This window comes from Oncorhynchus nerka, linkage group LG27, assembly GCF_034236695.1.
Source record: "Oncorhynchus nerka isolate Pitt River linkage group LG27, Oner_Uvic_2.0, whole genome shotgun sequence".
NCBI lineage: Eukaryota > Metazoa > Chordata > Actinopteri > Salmoniformes > Salmonidae > Oncorhynchus > Oncorhynchus nerka.
The window spans coordinates 86,191,117-86,208,533 of record NC_088422.1 but is presented as its reverse complement, the minus strand read 5'-3'; the positions used below and the strand labels follow the sequence as shown (position 1 = coordinate 86,208,533).

At 44.0% G+C, this 17,417-nt stretch overlaps 1 protein-coding gene across 1 annotated transcript in view; it reads left to right on the top strand.

Annotated features, from left to right (window-relative positions):
- plekho2 (pleckstrin homology domain containing, family O member 2) overlaps nt 1-16,129 on the top strand; it is a 31,134-nt gene extending 15,005 nt beyond the window's left edge. Inside the window, exons 2-8 of the mRNA XM_065011176.1 lie at nt 1,922-2,092; nt 4,014-4,136; nt 11,142-11,246; nt 11,503-11,601; nt 11,808-12,146; nt 12,392-12,520; nt 12,590-16,129. Of these exons, the coding sequence (XP_064867248.1) occupies nt 1,922-2,092; nt 4,014-4,136; nt 11,142-11,246; nt 11,503-11,601; nt 11,808-12,146; nt 12,392-12,520; nt 12,590-14,293 (2,670 nt within the window). The 3' untranslated portion in view covers nt 14,294-16,129. The remainder of the gene's footprint in view (nt 1-1,921; nt 2,093-4,013; nt 4,137-11,141; nt 11,247-11,502; nt 11,602-11,807; nt 12,147-12,391; nt 12,521-12,589) is intronic.
- Nucleotides 16,130-17,417: the final 1,288 nt, after the last annotated feature.

The following is a 17,417-nucleotide window of genomic DNA, read 5'->3' as shown; positions in this document are numbered from 1 at the left end:
GGTACATTGATGTTTATGGTTAGGTACATTGATGTTTATGGTTAGGTACATTGATGTTTATGGTTGTAAATGTTAGGTACATTGATGTTTTAGGTACATTGGTTTATGGTTAGTCATTGATGTTTTGGTTAGGCCTTAGGTACATTGATGTTTATGGTTAGGTACATTGATGTTTATGGTTAGGTACAATGTTTATGTTAGGATTGATGTTCCATGTTGTTGCAAAGCATCATCCCCCGTTTGGCTGTCTTTGTTAGGAAGAAATAGACAGTTCTGGCAGAAAAATTTTCTGACTCTGTTGCAAGAGAAGTGACACAAGTTAAAAAAATTCGCACGATATTAACTAAATATGCAGATTTAAAAATATATACACTGATTTGAATTGTACATTGATGTTTAATAGGACAACTAGATAAACTAGGTGATAAATCATTAACCATGTGTAGTTAACTAGTGATTATGATTGATTGGCTATTTGTTTTTTTTATAAGATAAGTTTAATGCTAGCTAGCAACTTACCTTGGCTTCTTACTGCATTCGCGTAACAGGCAGGCTCCTCGTGGAGTGCAATGTAAGTCAGGTGGTTAGAGCGTTGGACTAGTTAACCGTAAGGTTGCAAGATTGAATCCCAGAGCTGACAAGGTAAAAATATGTTGTTCTGCCCCTTAACATGGCAGTTAACCCAATGTTCCTAGGCCGTCATTGAAAATAAGAATGTGTTCTTAACTGTCTTGCCTAGTTACATAAAGGTGTAAAAAAAAATAATAATCAGCCAAATCGGTGTCCAAACATACCAATTTCCGATTGTTATGAAAACTTTAAATCGGCCCTAATTAATCGGCCATTCCGATTAATCGGTCGACCTCTACTTAACATGCTTTTGGGAAACCGGACCCTGGGAAGTCTTTTCCGAATAACACAACTGAAAGAACCCCTTGTGATTTGATCATTTCACTTTTGCATTTCAGTTCCTAACTTCAAATGTTTTGAGATGTAAATAAATCATATTTTATTATGGGGATGTTTTTCTTTCAGCCGCTTGGAAGAAGTTCTACTTTTACAATACTTTATACATACTTTCTGCATGTTGATTTGTATGGTGCTGTTTTTTAATTTAAGTGTATCTTTACCCAAATCAAGTAATGTCATTTGATGTAATACACATGCTCCACTCAATGTAGACAGAAAGACAAAAGATGGCCTCCATACGTGACCTCAGTGTACAGAATAGGAAACTGATACTAAGCTGAAATGTGATACTAAGAAAAAACACCTGAGAGCAGAGAGAGAAAAGAGCGAACTGCCTAGAAATAAGTGTTTTTCTGAGGTGAGAAACAGAGCAGCAGAGGAGGAAGAGGTAGAGGCAGTGTAAAAATGAAATGAACTGTTACTAAATAAGAGTTGTTGGTGTTAACTTAGCTGCACATGCCTCAAGTGTCATCATTAACCACTATAGTGTCAGTTCTCCTACAGCTTGCAGTGCCCTTGGACTTACTGAGTGTCACAGCTCTCTGCAGTGCCACAGCGGGGCATATTGAGAAGTCAGGTTTCAGGCGTTTACAATACTCATACAAAGTCACTTCGTTTTGAGCCAGACACAGCACAAGAAATGTAGCAAGAGTATGAAGAGAAACATGCTCTAATACTTACTAGACACATTTTAGGTTTAATTAGGCCACGTTCCAATCCTTATGACTAGCTCTCCCTCCGTGTCTCCTTTCCTAAACAACCACTGATATTATGAACAGACCATACCATACAGGAAATACTATAACCATAGCCTACATAATGGAAACACACTTTGCCCTCTCACTCACCTGTAAGTGATGATGAAGGGAAGGAGGAAAGAGTATTGAGACACAGCCTCGAGTGTAAGTTTGCTGTGTGCGACTCTGATTTCCTTCCGCTGTTGTCCTCCCAGGAAGTGAAAGAGGACCCCACCAGGCCCAACGAGGACCCCACCAGGTCCAAAGAGACCATGTCCACATGGAAGGCCGGTTGGGTGAAAAAGGCCTCAGGCAGATTCCTGGCCAGCTATAAGGACCGCTACATCCAGGTGGAGAGGACAGAGCTTGTGGTGTACGAGAATGAGGTACGCTACATTTCTATAAACTATTAAAGGCCCAGTGCAGTCAAAAACTAGATGTCCCTGTGTTTAAGATATATTTACACACTATGAGGTTGGAATAATACTGTGAAATGATGATAATGACTGTTTGAAAAGACCGCCTGAAATGTCAGCCTGTTTAGGTGGGATGGAGTCTTGGCCTGTCTGGTGACATCACCAGGTGGTAAATGAGTTAATAGACCAATAAGAAGGAGAGTTCCAAACCTCACTGCCAATAACAGCAATTTTTCAGTTTTCCCCTCCTCACTCAGAACACTCCCAGACAGTCCTAGAAAAATTATTGAAAGGCAATTAGAAAAATAGTATTAGAATTGGAATTTCAGTTAACTTGCTGACTTGACTGAATTGAAATAGAATTGACCCCAACTCTGCAGGACACAAGTGAAAATGACACTTTAGAGCAATAATATTAAACAGAAAGCTACATTTTCTGAAATGAATGTTGTGATGTTACTACATTCATTATGATATCCTGTATCAATGCATTTTATGCATGTCTGTCAGATGATATCCTGTATCAATGCATTTTATGCATGTCTGTCAGATAATATCCTGTATCAATGCATTTTATGCATGTCTGTCAGATAATATCCTGTATCAATGCATTGTATGCATGTCTGTCAGATGATATCCTGTATCAATGCATTTTATGCATGTCTGTCAGATAATATCCTGTATCAATGCATGTCTGTCAGATGATATCCTGTATCAATGCATTGTATGCATGTCTGTCAGATGATATCCTGTATCAATGCATTTTATGCATGTCTGTCAGATGATATCCTGTATCAATGCATTTTATGCATGTCTGTCAGATGATATCCTGTATGCATTTTATGCATGTCTGTCAGATGATATCCTGTATCAATGCATTGTATGCATGTCTGTCAGATGATATCCTGTATCAATGCATTTTATGCATGTCATTGTATGCATGTCAGATGATATCCTATATCAATGCATTGTATGCATGTCTGTCAGATGATATCCTGTATCAATGCATTTTATGCATGTCTGTCAGATGATATCCTGTATCAATGCATTTTATGCATGTCTGTCAGATGATATCCTGTATCAATGCATTGTATGCATGTCTGTCAGATGATATCCTGTATCAATGCATTTTATGCATGTCTGTCAGATGATATCCTATATCAATGCATTGTATGTATGTCTGTCAGATGATATCCTGTATCAATGCATTTTATGCATGTCTGTCAGATGATATCCTGTATCAATGCATGTCTGTCAGATGATATCCTGTATCAATGCATTGTATGCATGTCTGTCAGATGATATCCTGTATCAATGCATTTTATGCATGTCTGTCAGATGATATCCTGTATCAATGCATTGTATGCATGTCTGTCAGATGATGTACCTGACTGTGCTGCTGCTCCAGTTTCAACTGTTCTGCCTTATTATTATTCGACCATGCTGGTCATTTATGAACATTTGAACATCTTGGTCATGTTCTGTTATAATCTCTACCCGGCACAGCCAGAAGAGGACTGGCCACCCCACATAGCCTGGTTCCTCTCTAGGTTTCTTCCTAGGTTTTGGCCTTTCTAGGGAGTTTTTCCTAGCCACCGTGCTTTTACACCTGCATTGTTTGCTGTTTGGGGTTTTAGGCTGGGTTTCTGTACAGCACTTTGAGATATCAGCTGATGTACGAAGGGCTATATAAATAAATTTGATTTGATTTGATGTACTGTTCTCTTTCACTTTTAATAACTATTTCCATAAACACTCAGTAGTCCTTCAATTTCCACCTGGCAGATTTATAAACATTAAACACACACACGTTCTTCTGGAATAGAACGTCAGTTAATTAAAGGTGCAATTTGCCCTTTAGAGTAAACAACGTTCTGCCTCTTTGGTGCAGGACCTTGCGACCTACTTGGAGAAAGTGGACCTGGAAAACTACGATAAGTGTCACGAGTTGAGGAGCGCCTTCATGAAGAAGAATAGACTGGTGTTGATACGAGCGGCCAAATCAGGGAATAAGGTGAGCACTATTTCACAACCTTGTAAGCGAGCAGAGAGACATGTCTCTGAATCTCTGAATCAAAAGGTCTGTCTGTTTGCTTGACAAACCTGGGTTTCAAATATTATTTGATTTCTTTCAAAAACGTTAAGATTTTGATTTGAAAACCAAGGCTGGTTTTCGATCAAACTCTTAACGTTTTTGAAAGAAATCAACTAATATTTGAAAGCCAAGATTGCCAGATGAGCAGGGATTGCACTTTTGGGAATGTTCCATTGTTTCCATTGTACCAGGAAAGCTCAATCAAGCACAGCTAAAACCCAGGTCTACTCCCAGAGGTTCATTTATGTCAGGAGCATTACTGTAAATGAAACAGCCATATGTAATATTGGCCTGTGATGAGAAAACCATAGAATGAGAAATTGATCAAACGGACAAAGCTCCTCATACATGTGCAATGCATCAATTATTCAAGCATTCCAAATGTCAATTTGAATGGAAATGTCTGTTCTACTGACTCACATTCTATGGTTGAAACTCAGAAGACAGATGCTGTCACATAGTGATGTCATCATCAGCAAGGCTTGTCTTGAGATATTTCTTAACGGACACAAAGGAGAGCGATCTGGGAAAATGAGCTGAGTTGGACTGTCAGTCGTCCAGACAAAGTGTTTCTCAACCTCCAGTCTGTAGACCGGCGCTGGCCCATGGAAGAATGCTGTCAGTCGTCCAGGCAAAGTGTTTCTCAACCTCCAGTCTGTAGACCGGCGCTGGCCCATGGAAGAATGCTGTCAGTCGTCCAGACAAAGTGTTTCTCAACCTCCAGTCTGTAGACCGGCGCTGGCCCATGGAAGAATGCTGTCAGTCGTCCAGACAAAGTGTTTCTCAACCTCCAGTCTGTAGACCGGCGCTGGCCCATGGAAGAATGCTGTCAGTCGTCCAGACAAAGTGTTTCTCAACCTCCAGTCTGTAGACCGGCGCTGGCCCATGGAAGAATGCTGTCAGTCGTCCAGACAAAGTGTTTCTCAACCTCCAGTCTGTAGACCGGCGCTGGCCCATGGAAGAATGCTGTCAGTCGTCCAGACAAAGTGTTTCTCAACCTCCAGTCTGTAGACCGGCGCTGGCCCATGGAAGAATGCTGTCAGTCGTCCAGACAAAGTGTTTCTCAACCTCCAGTCTGTAGACCGGCGCTGGCCCATGGAAGAATGCTGTCAGTCGTCCAGACAAAGTGTTTCTCAACCTCCAGTCTGTAGACCGGCGCTGGCCCATGGAAGAATGCTGTCAGTCGTCCAGACAAAGTGTTTCTCATCCTCCAGTCTGTAGACAGGCGCTGGCCCATGGAAGAATGCTGTCAGTCGTCCAGACAAAGTGTTTCTCATCCTCCAGTCTGTAGACAGGCGCTGGCCCATGGAAGAATACTGTCAGTCAGATAGTCAGCTCGCAGAGATTTAGTCAATTCTCAAGTGATTGTTTTAATTCAAGAGGTCAAGTTGACATCTGAAAAGTGGGAGTGGAGGTCAAATAGAAAAAAATCAGTAGGTGTTCCAGGTCAGAGTTGGTCCAAAGCGTGCTGCTCCATGGTATGAAAGAAACTGACAAACTGGTCTGGACTAAAGTATCATATAACTAAGACTAAGACCCTTCATTCAATATCTAGTCTCCAGCTTGTCTTCAGTGTGTATAAAGCTTTGTGCTCATTCACTCAACTAAACTTTAGACACTAAACTGTAGATTCTGAAATGTTAAAGTTTAAAACCTTTAAAAACAATTTTCTCGCTTGGAAAGGTGACAAGTCTCCAGCTTGTCTTCAGTGTGTATAAAGCTTTGTGCTCATTCACTCAACTAAACTTTAGACACTAAACTGTAGATTCTGAAATGTTAAAGTTTAAAACCTTTAAAAACAATTTTCTCGCTTGGAAAGGTGACAAGCTCTTACCCTTGAAGTCAGCAGGTTTGGTCTTTCTCTCTCTGAGACTGCAGATATGTGTGGCACCACTGCTCAGTGATTATCAAAGCGGCCAGAGAGTGTAATTATGGGCTTTCAAGGCCTTGAGGCTTCACAGAGGTGGATGCAGTATGCTAACAGGCCGGCCATAGAAGAGGTTGTCTTTGAAGAATCTGTCTGTCTGTCTGTCTGTCTGTCTGTCTGTCTGTCTGTCTGTCTGTCTGTCTGTCTGTCTGTCTGTCTGTCTGTCTGTCTGTCTGTCTGTCTGTCTGTCTGCCTGCCTGCCTGCCTGCCTGCCTGCCTGCCTGCCTGCCTGCCTGCCTGCCTGCCTACTAATCTGTGTGTGTGTCTGCCTGCCTGTCTGTCTGTGTGCCTGTCTGCCTGCCTGTATGTCTGTGGCGTAAATAACCCATAGAGGCAGGGGTAAAGAACCATTTACTATCAATCTCACAATCTTCTGGTTTCAAGGCAAACATGCTAAACAGCAGGGTTCAGGTCAATTCCATTTAAATTCAGGAAGTAAATGGAAAATCCTACTTAATTCCAATTGTCCACAATACAAAAGTAATGAGACTAAATTGAAATGGAATTGACCCCAACCTTGTGCTTACTACAGTCAAAATCCATGAGCAATGACAGGGGTGTATTGCTAAACCAGACCTGGTTGGTATGTAGGCCTCAACTCTTCATCACCAGAGGAAATGGATCAGATCCAGCATCTGTTATGGGTTAAAGCCCCAGTCCCTCCTATGGGTTAAAGCCCCAGTCCCTCCTCTGGGTTAAAGCCACAGTCCCTCCTCTGGGTTAAAGCCCCAGTCCCTCCTCTGGGTTAAAGCCCCAGTCCCTCCTCTGGGTTAAAGCCCCAGTCCCTCCTATGGGGTAAAGCCCCAGTCCCTCCTCTGGGTTAAAGCCACAGTCCCTCCTATGGGTTAAAGCCCCAGTCCCTCCTCTGGGTTAAATCTCCAGTACTTCCTATAAGTTAAAGCTATAGTCCCTCCTATGGGTTAAAGCCCCAGTCCCTCCTATGGGTTAAAGCCCCAGTCCCTCCTATGGGGTAAAGCCCCAGTCCCTCCTATGGGTTAAAGCCCAGTCCCTCCTATGGGTTAAAGCCCCAGTCCCTCCTATAGGTTAAAGCCCCAGTCCCTACTATGGGTTAAAGCCCCAGTCCCTCCAATGGGTTGAAGCCCCAGTCCTTCCTATACTTTAAAGCCCCAGTCCCTCCAATGGGTTGAAGCCCCAGTCCTTCCTATACTTTAAAGCCCCAGTCCCTACTATGGGTTAAAGCCCCAGTCCCTCCTATAGGTTAAAGCCCCAGTCCCTCCTATGGGTTAAAGCCCTAGTCCCTCCAATGGGTTGAAGCCCCAGTCCTTCCTATACTTTAAAGCCCCAGTCCCTCCTATGGGTTAAAGCCCCAGTCCCTCCTCTGGGTTAAAGCCCCAGTCCCAGCTATCGGGGTAAAGCTCCTGTCCCTCCTATGGGTTAAAGCTCCAGTCCCTCCTATAGGTTAAAGCCCCAGTCCCTCCTATAGGTTAAAGCCCCAGTCCCTCCTATGTGTTACTGACTGTGTGATTATGAGATACACACACACATTAACACACATGCACACACACACACAGTTCTGGGTCACTCTTCATCATAACCCCTGAATTTGAGAAGTTGGAGATTTCAGATGGTAAGGGAATGGATGGACTGATACAGGAGGGAATGGATGGACTGATACAGGAGGGGATGGATGGACTGATACAGGAGGGGATGGATGGACTGATACAGGAGGGAATGGATGGACTGATACAGGAGGGAATGGATGGACTGATACAGGAGGGCATGGATGGACTGATACAGGAGGGAATGGATGGACTGATACAAGAGGGAATGGATGGACTGATACAGGAGGGCCTATTTCATATTGAAAGCATTTAGGACTGTATGAATGTGTGCAGGTGGAGCTGAGGTCCCCTTGGCCCAGATCAAGGACAGTGGAAAAAGTCTCAAGAAAAAAGTGGTGAAATAGAATGTATTACTAACAAATGAGGAGACTGGAGAGTTGGCCAACGCCACAACTTGAGCAGATGTCAGAGGAAGGGGGGTCTGTGTGTGTGTGTGTGTGTGTGTGTGTGTGTGTGTGTCACTTTTTCCCCTGTCCTAAATACAGTGACCAGGCAGGAGAGGAGTGTGAGTCAGACTGCTTAGCCCACAGCTTTATTTTAATGCAGCAGCCCTCAACAGCTTGGAAAGACTTTTGGAGTTGAACTATATGCTGGCCTGTACACTTCCATTAAACACTGAACACGTCAGGTTCTCTGTGGTTCTGACTCTGGAACTGGGCTTTAAACTGGGTTTTGACACACTTCCTAGAGTCAGGAGGCTATGTTGGTCTGTATGTAGTATGAATATATCTGACATTCACTCAAAAATGTCAGCAGGGTGCAAACAAACATAATAAACTTGATAAAATAGAGAAAGTCCCACACTGCACCAGACAATAGAGAACGTCTACATGTAATTCTGCTGGGGTTGGTTTTGGAGGCTAGATAGACGTTGTTAAGCATCTGTTAAGGGTCTTACATATACTGGGCCCTAGCAAGACACCGGATGCCACACCTCCTTCATGAACACCAAGCACACCACTTGAACAATAGGCTGTATAAATAAAGTTTTTACAAAAACAAACAAAGAGGAACAAAAGTAAACATCTGTGAACTTTCATTAATGTCGCTGGAAGATTTAGTCAGTGGGGAACCCTGAAGATAATGAAACTAAGGAGACGCGTTAATAATGTTTGCTGTGGTTCGACGCATTTGTTGTTACACATACATACACACACCCACACTGTCCCGGGTGACACTTTAGTATTTGTGTATTTGTGTATTTCTTGAATCAACATATTCCAGGATGCAACCTACTTATTGTTTTTGTGCACTCTAGTTTCCTGTTTGGTTTTGGTTTCTTTAGGGAGGTTTTTATCAGGGAGAATTGTGTGAAGTAAGCAGTTGGTTGTGCTGGCCCTAGCACTCTCAAGACAAACCAAAGGGCTTTCCACGCATTTGGTTTGCCAACTTTTATTTCGGTCTCTGTCTGGTCGCCGGGTCACCTGAAACAGCAGAGAGCTCCATGCTGAGCGGATGGAACCAGACCTGGGTTCAAATTCTATTTGAAATACTTTCAAATACTTTATATGTGCTTGGTTCCATTGCCTGTTGCCATGTAACCAATAGTGAAGAGCAAACCCTTCCCACCTGGCACTCTGCACCAGGCCGACTCAAACGCTCAAATTATTTTAAATATTTCAAATAGTAGTTGAACCCAGGTCTGGATGGAACAACAGTCAGATTTTGGCCCGTAGAAAGTAGAAACCTATTTAACATTCACAACAGACACCCCTGTAATACAGACTCCAAAGTCCACAAACACTAACAAAGAAACGTCTATGTAAAACATTTGTCATAATTTCTGCTCAAAGCTGTGGATATTTGCATGTTCTGTGATGCATTGCATTTACACAGCTGTTTTATGGAGCTTTAAAAACTATTTGTAGTTTAGCTTCTAAAGATACAGTATTGTAGTTTTGAGTTGGCGCTGTTATCGTTCAGTGTGAATGGACAGAGAGGGTTTGACCAGGATGTTAAGAGCTACTTGGATGCCCCTGCACTCCCCCCCTGGTAACCCTGTTTAGCTCTCTGGCTTGGCCTCAGTAGAAGGTATGTCAAAAGGAACAAAGGTGGTCTTCAGACTAGTTCAGCCAGTGCATGTCCCAGAACTGCCACCGAGACAGAGCTTTTAGTTTCTCGCTCTAATCTGTTGTACTCAGTGCTCTGAATAGAATAGAATGTCTGTCCTTTCTGTCCTATTCTTACATATTTGATTATTTTCTATTCTATTCTCCACCCTGGGCCTATAGTTTCTTAACTCCGCAGTTTTGTACAGTGGTTTATTAGATTCAGCCCTTTCTGGTACGTAATCTCAATTCTATTCTCCATACTGGCCCTAGTTTCTTAACTCCACTGTGGGACTGTTTTGTACAGTGGTTTTGTAGATTCAGACCTTTCTGATCCTTAATCTAAATTCTATTCTCCATCCTGGCCCTAGTTTTGAACAGTGGTTTTGTAGATTCAGACCTTTTTGATCCTTAATCTAAATTATATTCTCCATCCTGGCCCTAGTTTTGTACAGTGGTTTTGTAGATTCAGACCTTTCTGAACCTTAATCTAAATTCTATTCTCCATCCTGGCCCTAGTTTTGAACAGTGGTTTTGTAGATTCAGACCTTTCTGATCCTTAATCTAAATTCTATTCTCCATCCTGGCCCTAGTTTTGAACAGTGGTTTTGTAGATTCAGACCTTTCTGATCCTTAATCTAAATTCTATTCTCCATCCTGGCCCTAGTTTTGAACAGTGGTTTTGTAGATTCAGACCTTTCTGATCCTTAATCTAAATTCTATTCTCCATCCTGGCCCTAGTTTTGAACAGTGGTTTTGTAGATTCAGACCTTTCTGATCCTTAATCTAAATTCTATTCTCCATCCTGGCCCTAGTTTTGAACAGTGGTTTTGTAGATTCAGACCTTTCTGATCCTTAATCTAAATTCTATTCTCCATCCTGGCCCTAGTTTTGAACAGTGGTTTTGTAGATTCAGACCTTTCTGATCCTTAATCTAAATTCTATTCTCCATCCTGGCCCTAGTTTTGAACAGTGGTTTTGTCGATCTATTTTTTTCCTCTTTCCTGATTTTGACATTTATTTGACAGCAAGAATTCTCTGTTGAAAATGTTTGATAGGGATTATGTAGTGTTGGATTATGTAGTTATCTCCAGCGCTATTCTAAGGTTGGCACTCAGCAATGTATTCATAATTCCCTGTTTCTAATTATTACGTCAGTGGTGGAATCCAAGTTGTTTAGGCGGAGAACTAAATGGCACAATTAACATACATTCTTTGGCGTTTGCTGTTTGATTACAGCACCTTGGTTAGTGACAGTGTTTTCTTTTCATTCTAGGTTTAATAGTAATTAAGGAATGATTGACAGCTCTCCAGGTTCTGTGCCTTTGTTCTAATGTTCTAAGCTCTGTGTTCTCCTGGTTCCCAGGTCCATGATGTCAAGTTCCAGGCTCAGAACCTGGAGGAGAAGGAGGCTTGGATTAAGGCCTTTAGTGACGGCATCAACAGAGCAAAGAATAAGATATTTGACGAGGTGAAGTGTTTTCCTTAATGCTGAAAAGCATGTTTCGTAACCAGTGTGGTATAAGCATAGCCTGGTCCCAGATCGGCTTGTGTTGTCTTGCCAACTCCTATGGTCATTCCAAACATGATCTAGGACCAGGTTAGTATAAGCACTATCTTTATTACAATCCCAGGAACAAGAAATGTTTGGAACCCCTAGAAACCAGTGGTGTTCGACACTCGTGTACCAGTGCTCCAATATCAAACCATTCCTTTTTTTGTCCCAGGTGAAGGTAGATGAGACCAGTCAGTTGGAGCACGCAACACGCACAAGGCCGAAAGGAAACCGTAACAGAAGACCACCGACCAGGATACACATGAAAGAGGTGTGTGTGTGTGTGTGTGTGTGTGTGTGTGTGTGTGTGTGTGTGTGTGTGTGTGTGTGTGTGTGTGTGTGTGTGTGTGTGTGTTTTATCTGCAACATAGTGCTTAGTGCTAGTGTGTGATGCTGCTAAATGCATCATGTTGTACTATGTGTTTATAGAATTCATTGGAATAAGATGTCTGTTAAACCCCTCCCCTCATCTTCCAGGTTGCCAACGTCTCATCAGACGGCATTCTCCGGGATGACCTGGACGTGGTGGATGCCAGCATCCCCAACGGGACACACCAGATCACCACAGACACCACTGAGACTCCCAAAAAGTCTGTGAAGCCCCCCATGCCCCCCACGTCCAAACCCAGCGAGGCCCCAGAGGAGTGTCAGACCACCCAGAGCCCTGACGAAGGTCTGCCATCTGAAACGGAGCCCAGTCCCCAGAAGGTCCTGAAGCCCCCCATGCCGCCCTCCAAAGAGGCCGAGACGGCTGCTGCTTCTGCAGGGGACCAACTCCCTGATGAGACTAGCACTGACAGAAGCCCAGAGAAAAAGGTTGCATTTTTAAAACATTATAGTACATATTCTGTTTCACATGTACATGCGTATCAGTGGAGGCTGCTGAGGGGAGGACGGCTCATAATAATGGCTATATTTGATACCATTTCACTCCAGAGCCCGTCCTCCCCAATTAAGGTGCCACCAACCTCCTGTGGTACGCATGTACAAACGCATCCACACACACGTCTGTGGTGAACACACGCACACGCACACACAAACATTGTTATTCATTTGTCCAGGTCCTGAAGCCTCCTATGCCGCCCTCCAAAGAGGCCAAGCCCACAGTGTCTGCCGAGGACCAACCACCTGGGGAGACCAGCCCTGAAAAAAGGTGCATATCATTTGTTGTTTTACCCTCTTCTTTCCATGTATTTTACAATGTGTTGTAACAACCATATGAAAGATGTTAAGTAAATAACATTTGATTTGATTCCAAGGTCCTGAAGACGCCCATGCCACCCTCCAAAGAGGCCAAGCCCACTGCTCCAGCCGGAGACCAACCCCCCAGGAACACCAGCCCCGAGGGCAGCCCAGAGCAGGGCTTCGAGTCAGCACCACCGCCCACCCCTCCCGGCAAACCAATCGGCGGCTCCACAGACAACCTGGCCGAGGCCTCCCAATCCAGCCAGGAACACAGACCGCCCACCCCACCATCCAAAGACAAGAAGCCCACTCAGACAGCCGTGCAGGAGAGTACAGAGGAGGCTAGTGGGATGAGGAAGAAAGGTGAAGAGGATGAAGTAGAGGAGAAGGAGGAAGAGGGTTCTGAAACGATTGCATCTGACGTTCAACAAAGCAGTATCCTTGAGGGGGCTGAGGATGAGGAGGAGTCTCCTTCCTCTCAGCTTACAACACCCATGACCCCACTAGAGGTCAAAGTTGAAACCTCTGTGACTGACCACCCAGAGGTCACCACCACCACCACCATAGAAGAAGAGACGCAGAAAGTTGCCACGCCCATGGCTCAACAACAAGTGTCTGCCCCTAGTGGTGGAGTGGATATATCCCCCAATGAAGAACCTCAGACAATGAAGTCTTCCCAACTCACAGTAACGCCGTCAGTTCAGACACCGGAGCCAATCAAAAAGAGCCCTGGCCCTCCCGGACCTCCCACAAAGAAGAAGCCTGTCGTCCTCCCTCCTCCCAAAGCAGTGGTGGTGGCTCAAGACGTCCACCTAAGCGAGCCTAAGAACCAAGCGACAGACAAAACCAAGAACATCATCATCACCACCACACCAGGAGAGAAACTCAACTCTATCACTTCACCAACACCAGCCGTGGTGACCACAACCAGTCCGACTGAAGAAACAGAGGACCTGAAAGTTCCTGTGGTCGTTGAGACTAAGTCTGAGTTCCCAGTCGTAGTTCTCTCTCTGAGTGACCCTGAGCCAGACAGCTCCTGCTCCAGCCCCGTGTCCTGCCACCTCTCCCCGGAAAAGAAGAGTGAGCGTGAAGAGGAAAAGTCAGTCGACAGCGGCCAACACTCGGACATCGATGTCGATGAAGAATGGTCAGAGAGCAGGGACACTTTGGCAGCCTCCACCGCTGCCCTAATGGGCAGCCAAGCTGGCCTGGACGCGCTGATGGATGAGAGTCAAGACGGAGACACGGAGACCCCCGGCAGCTTGGGACTCAGCACTGTGGAGGACTGCCCTTCTACGACCCAGACCCCCCAGGACAATCACTCTGGCCTACACTCCACCTTCCTCCAGGTGAGGGTCAGTCAGGCCTCCCATTGTCCCCCCATCCCCTTCAAACCCTTAGCCAAGCTCATGTCCACCTCTTTGGGGGATCTCCTCTCTGAGGCCTCATTGGGTGAAAACATGAAACAGCCAATCACAGACGTGGCCGTGACAAAGGCCACCGTGGGTCCTCAAAACTTAACAGATCTTGAAAATGAAGTGGCCCTGGAGCTGGAAAATACAGAGGAGCTCCTGGGGAGCGTCGTCCCCAAAGGGAGCACCGAGGTTGGGCAGAACTCGGCCCTAGCGGGGGGCAATAGCCTGGAGGACAGGTCGCCGGAGGAGCTGCTAGCCAGAGCCATGGAGAAGCTGAGGAAAGCAGACCAGTTCCTCAGGCAGGCCAAGTATATAAAAGACTCAAAACATTCTGAGAATACTGCCAAGAGAAACAGCTGGTGATTGTTAAATATGAAGGAGAAGTAAGGAAAATGTATTGATTAATGGTGATGGAAAGTAGTAGCTTGGAAGGACGACAGGTGTTTTCTTATTCTGGCTGATTATGCAGCATATTTATGCAAGTGTTCTGCTGAGATTTAGCTAAGTGCAATTTTTTCAACTTTCACTTTTCTCCTGCAAATGGAGGTTGATTGTACTTTTTGTACTTAAAAATGTATTTTACATTCCACATTGATCATCATCACTTTCCCAAGGACGTTTACTTGAATACTTTACAACCCCCGATCAAACTTTTTAATGATATGTTTAAGGATGTTTCAAAATGACGTAAATCTTAGGGGATGTTGGAAGAGCCTGCAACTCTTTGTAATCCACGTTTTGAATGGATACAGATTGGTTTCCTCTGTAATCCTTGCCAATCAAACCATGAGGACATTTGAAGTAAGCGTGTTCATGTAGTTGTAGTAATCATCAAATCAAATTTATTTATATAGCCCTTCGTACATCAGCTGATATCTCAAAGTACTGTACAGAAACCCAGCCTAAAACCCCAAACAGCAAGCAATGCAGGTGTAGAAGCACGGTGGCTAGGAAAAACTCCCTAGAAAGGCCAAAACCTAGGAAGAAACCTAGAGAGGAACCAGGCTATGTGGGGTGGCCAGTCCTCTTCTGGCTGTGCCGGGTGGAGATTATAACAGAACATGGCCAAGATGTTCAAATGTTCATAAATGACCAGCATGGTCGAATAATAATAAGGCAGAACAGTTGAAACTGGAGCAGCAGCACGGTCAGGTGGACTGGGGACAGCAAGGAGTCATCATGTCAGGTAGTCCTGGGGCACGGTCCTAGGGCTCAGGTCCTCCGAGAGAGAGAAAGAAAGAGAGAATTAGAGAGAGCATATGTGGGGTGGCCAGTCCTCTTCTGGCTGTGACGGGTGGAGATTATAACAGAACATGGCCAAGATGTTCAAATGTTCATAAATGACCAGCATGGTTGAATAATAATAAGGCAGAACAGTTGAAACTGGAGCAGCAGCACGGCCAGGTGGACTGGGGACAGCAAGGAGTCATCATGTCAGGTAGTCCTGGGGCATGGTCCTAGGGCTCAGGTCCTCAGAGAGAGAGAAAGAAAGAGAGGAGAGAATTAGAGAATGCACACTTAGATTCACACAGGACACCGAATAGGACAGGAGAAGTACTCCAGATATAACAAACTGACCCTAGCCCCCCGACACATAAACTACTGCAGCATAAATACTGGAGGCTGAGACAGGAGGGGTCAGGAGACACTGTGGCCCCATCCGAGGACACCCCCGGACAGGGCCAAACAGGAAGCATATAACCCCACCCACTTTGCCAAAGCACAGCCCCCACACCACTAGAGGGATTTCATGTATGAGGTGGGTTGTGTTTATGTAGTTGTAGTAATCATGTATGAGGTGGGTTGTGTTTATGTAGTTGTAGTAATCATGTATGAGGTGGGTTGTGTTTATGTAGTTGTAGTAATCATGTATGAGGTGGGTTGTGTTTATGTAGTTGTAGTAATCATGTATGAGGTGGGTTGTGTTATTGTAGTTGTAGTAATCATGTATGAGGTGGGTTGTGTTTATGTAGTTGTAGTAATCATGTATGAGGTGGGTTGTGTTTATGTAGTTGTAGTAATCATGTATGAGGTGGGTTGTGTTTATGTAGTTGTAGTAATCATGTATGAGGTGGGTTGTGTTTATGTAGTTGTAGTAATCATGTATGAGGTGGGTTGTGTTTATGTAGTTGTAGTAATCATGTATGAGGTGGGTTGTGTTTATGTAGTTCATGAAAATATAATTTTCTTGAGAAGTTATTTGACTTGAATAACTACTTCCAAGTGTTAAAAGAATATTCAGGGCTTTTATAAAATGTCTGAGACTAGCTCTGCCAGTCCAAATCTCAATGGCAGGATGTACATCAAATTTGACAACACACCTCCCTTCTGACCGCTAAGGGCCCCATTTATTCAACATTTGCACTTTACATCAGGTATCAATATTGCACAGTACGTTTACCATAGGGAATTGGACATAAAAGGTTAAATGAAAAGGTAAGAATAAAGGTTCAGAAACGGAATCATTTATCAAGTATAAATGAAGACAGTTCGCTGTTGTAGCTTTGGTGTTTCATCCATTAAAAACAGGTGCAAACTTTTCACCAGTTCCAAATGCATAGCAAATGTGACCTTAACTCTGTTCTGGCAAATACCTATCAGGCTAGGTTTATATACCATTTCACAAAAGGTTTCAGACTGCACATTGCAAAACAGGAACTACACTCTTAGAAAGAAATCTAGAACCTAAAAGGGTTCTTCGGCTGTCCCAATAAGAGAACCCTTTGAAGAACCATTTTAGGTTCCAGAAAGAACCCTTTTGATTCCAGGTAGAACCCTATTGGGTTCCATGTAGAACCCTTTCCCAGAAGAACCCAAAGAGTTCTACCTGGAACAAAAAAAGAGTTATCCTATGGGACAGCCAAAGAACCCTTTTGGAACCCTTTTTTCTAAGAGTGTAGGCGGTATGATTACTGAGCTACTGTAAAAGTGAGTACCGAACCTATGATGCCTACTCTCACTTAGCCCCAGTAATGTTGTGTTGTATCTACTCTCACTTAGCCCCAGTAATGTTATGTTGTATCTACTCTCACTTAGCCCCAGTAATGTTATGTTGTATCTACTCTCACTTAGCCCCAGTAATGTTGTGTTGTATCTACCCTCACCTAGCCCCAGTAATGTTGTGTTGTATCTACTCTCACCTAGCCTCAGTAATGTTATGTTGTATCTACTCTCACCTAGCCCCAGTAATGTTGTGTTGTATCTACTCTCACCTAGCCCCAGTAATGTTGTGTTGTATCTACTCTCACCTAGCCCCAGTAATGTTGTGTTGTATCTACTCTCACCTAGCCCCAGTAATGTTGTGTTGTATCTACTCTCACCTAGCCCCAGTAATGTTGTGTTGTATCTACTCTCACCTAGCCCCAGTAATGTTGTGTTGTATCTACTCTCACCTAGCCCCAGTAATGTTGTGTTGTATCTACTCTCATAGCCCCAGTAATGTTGTGTTGTATCTACTCTCACCTAGCCCCAGTAATGTTGTGTTGTA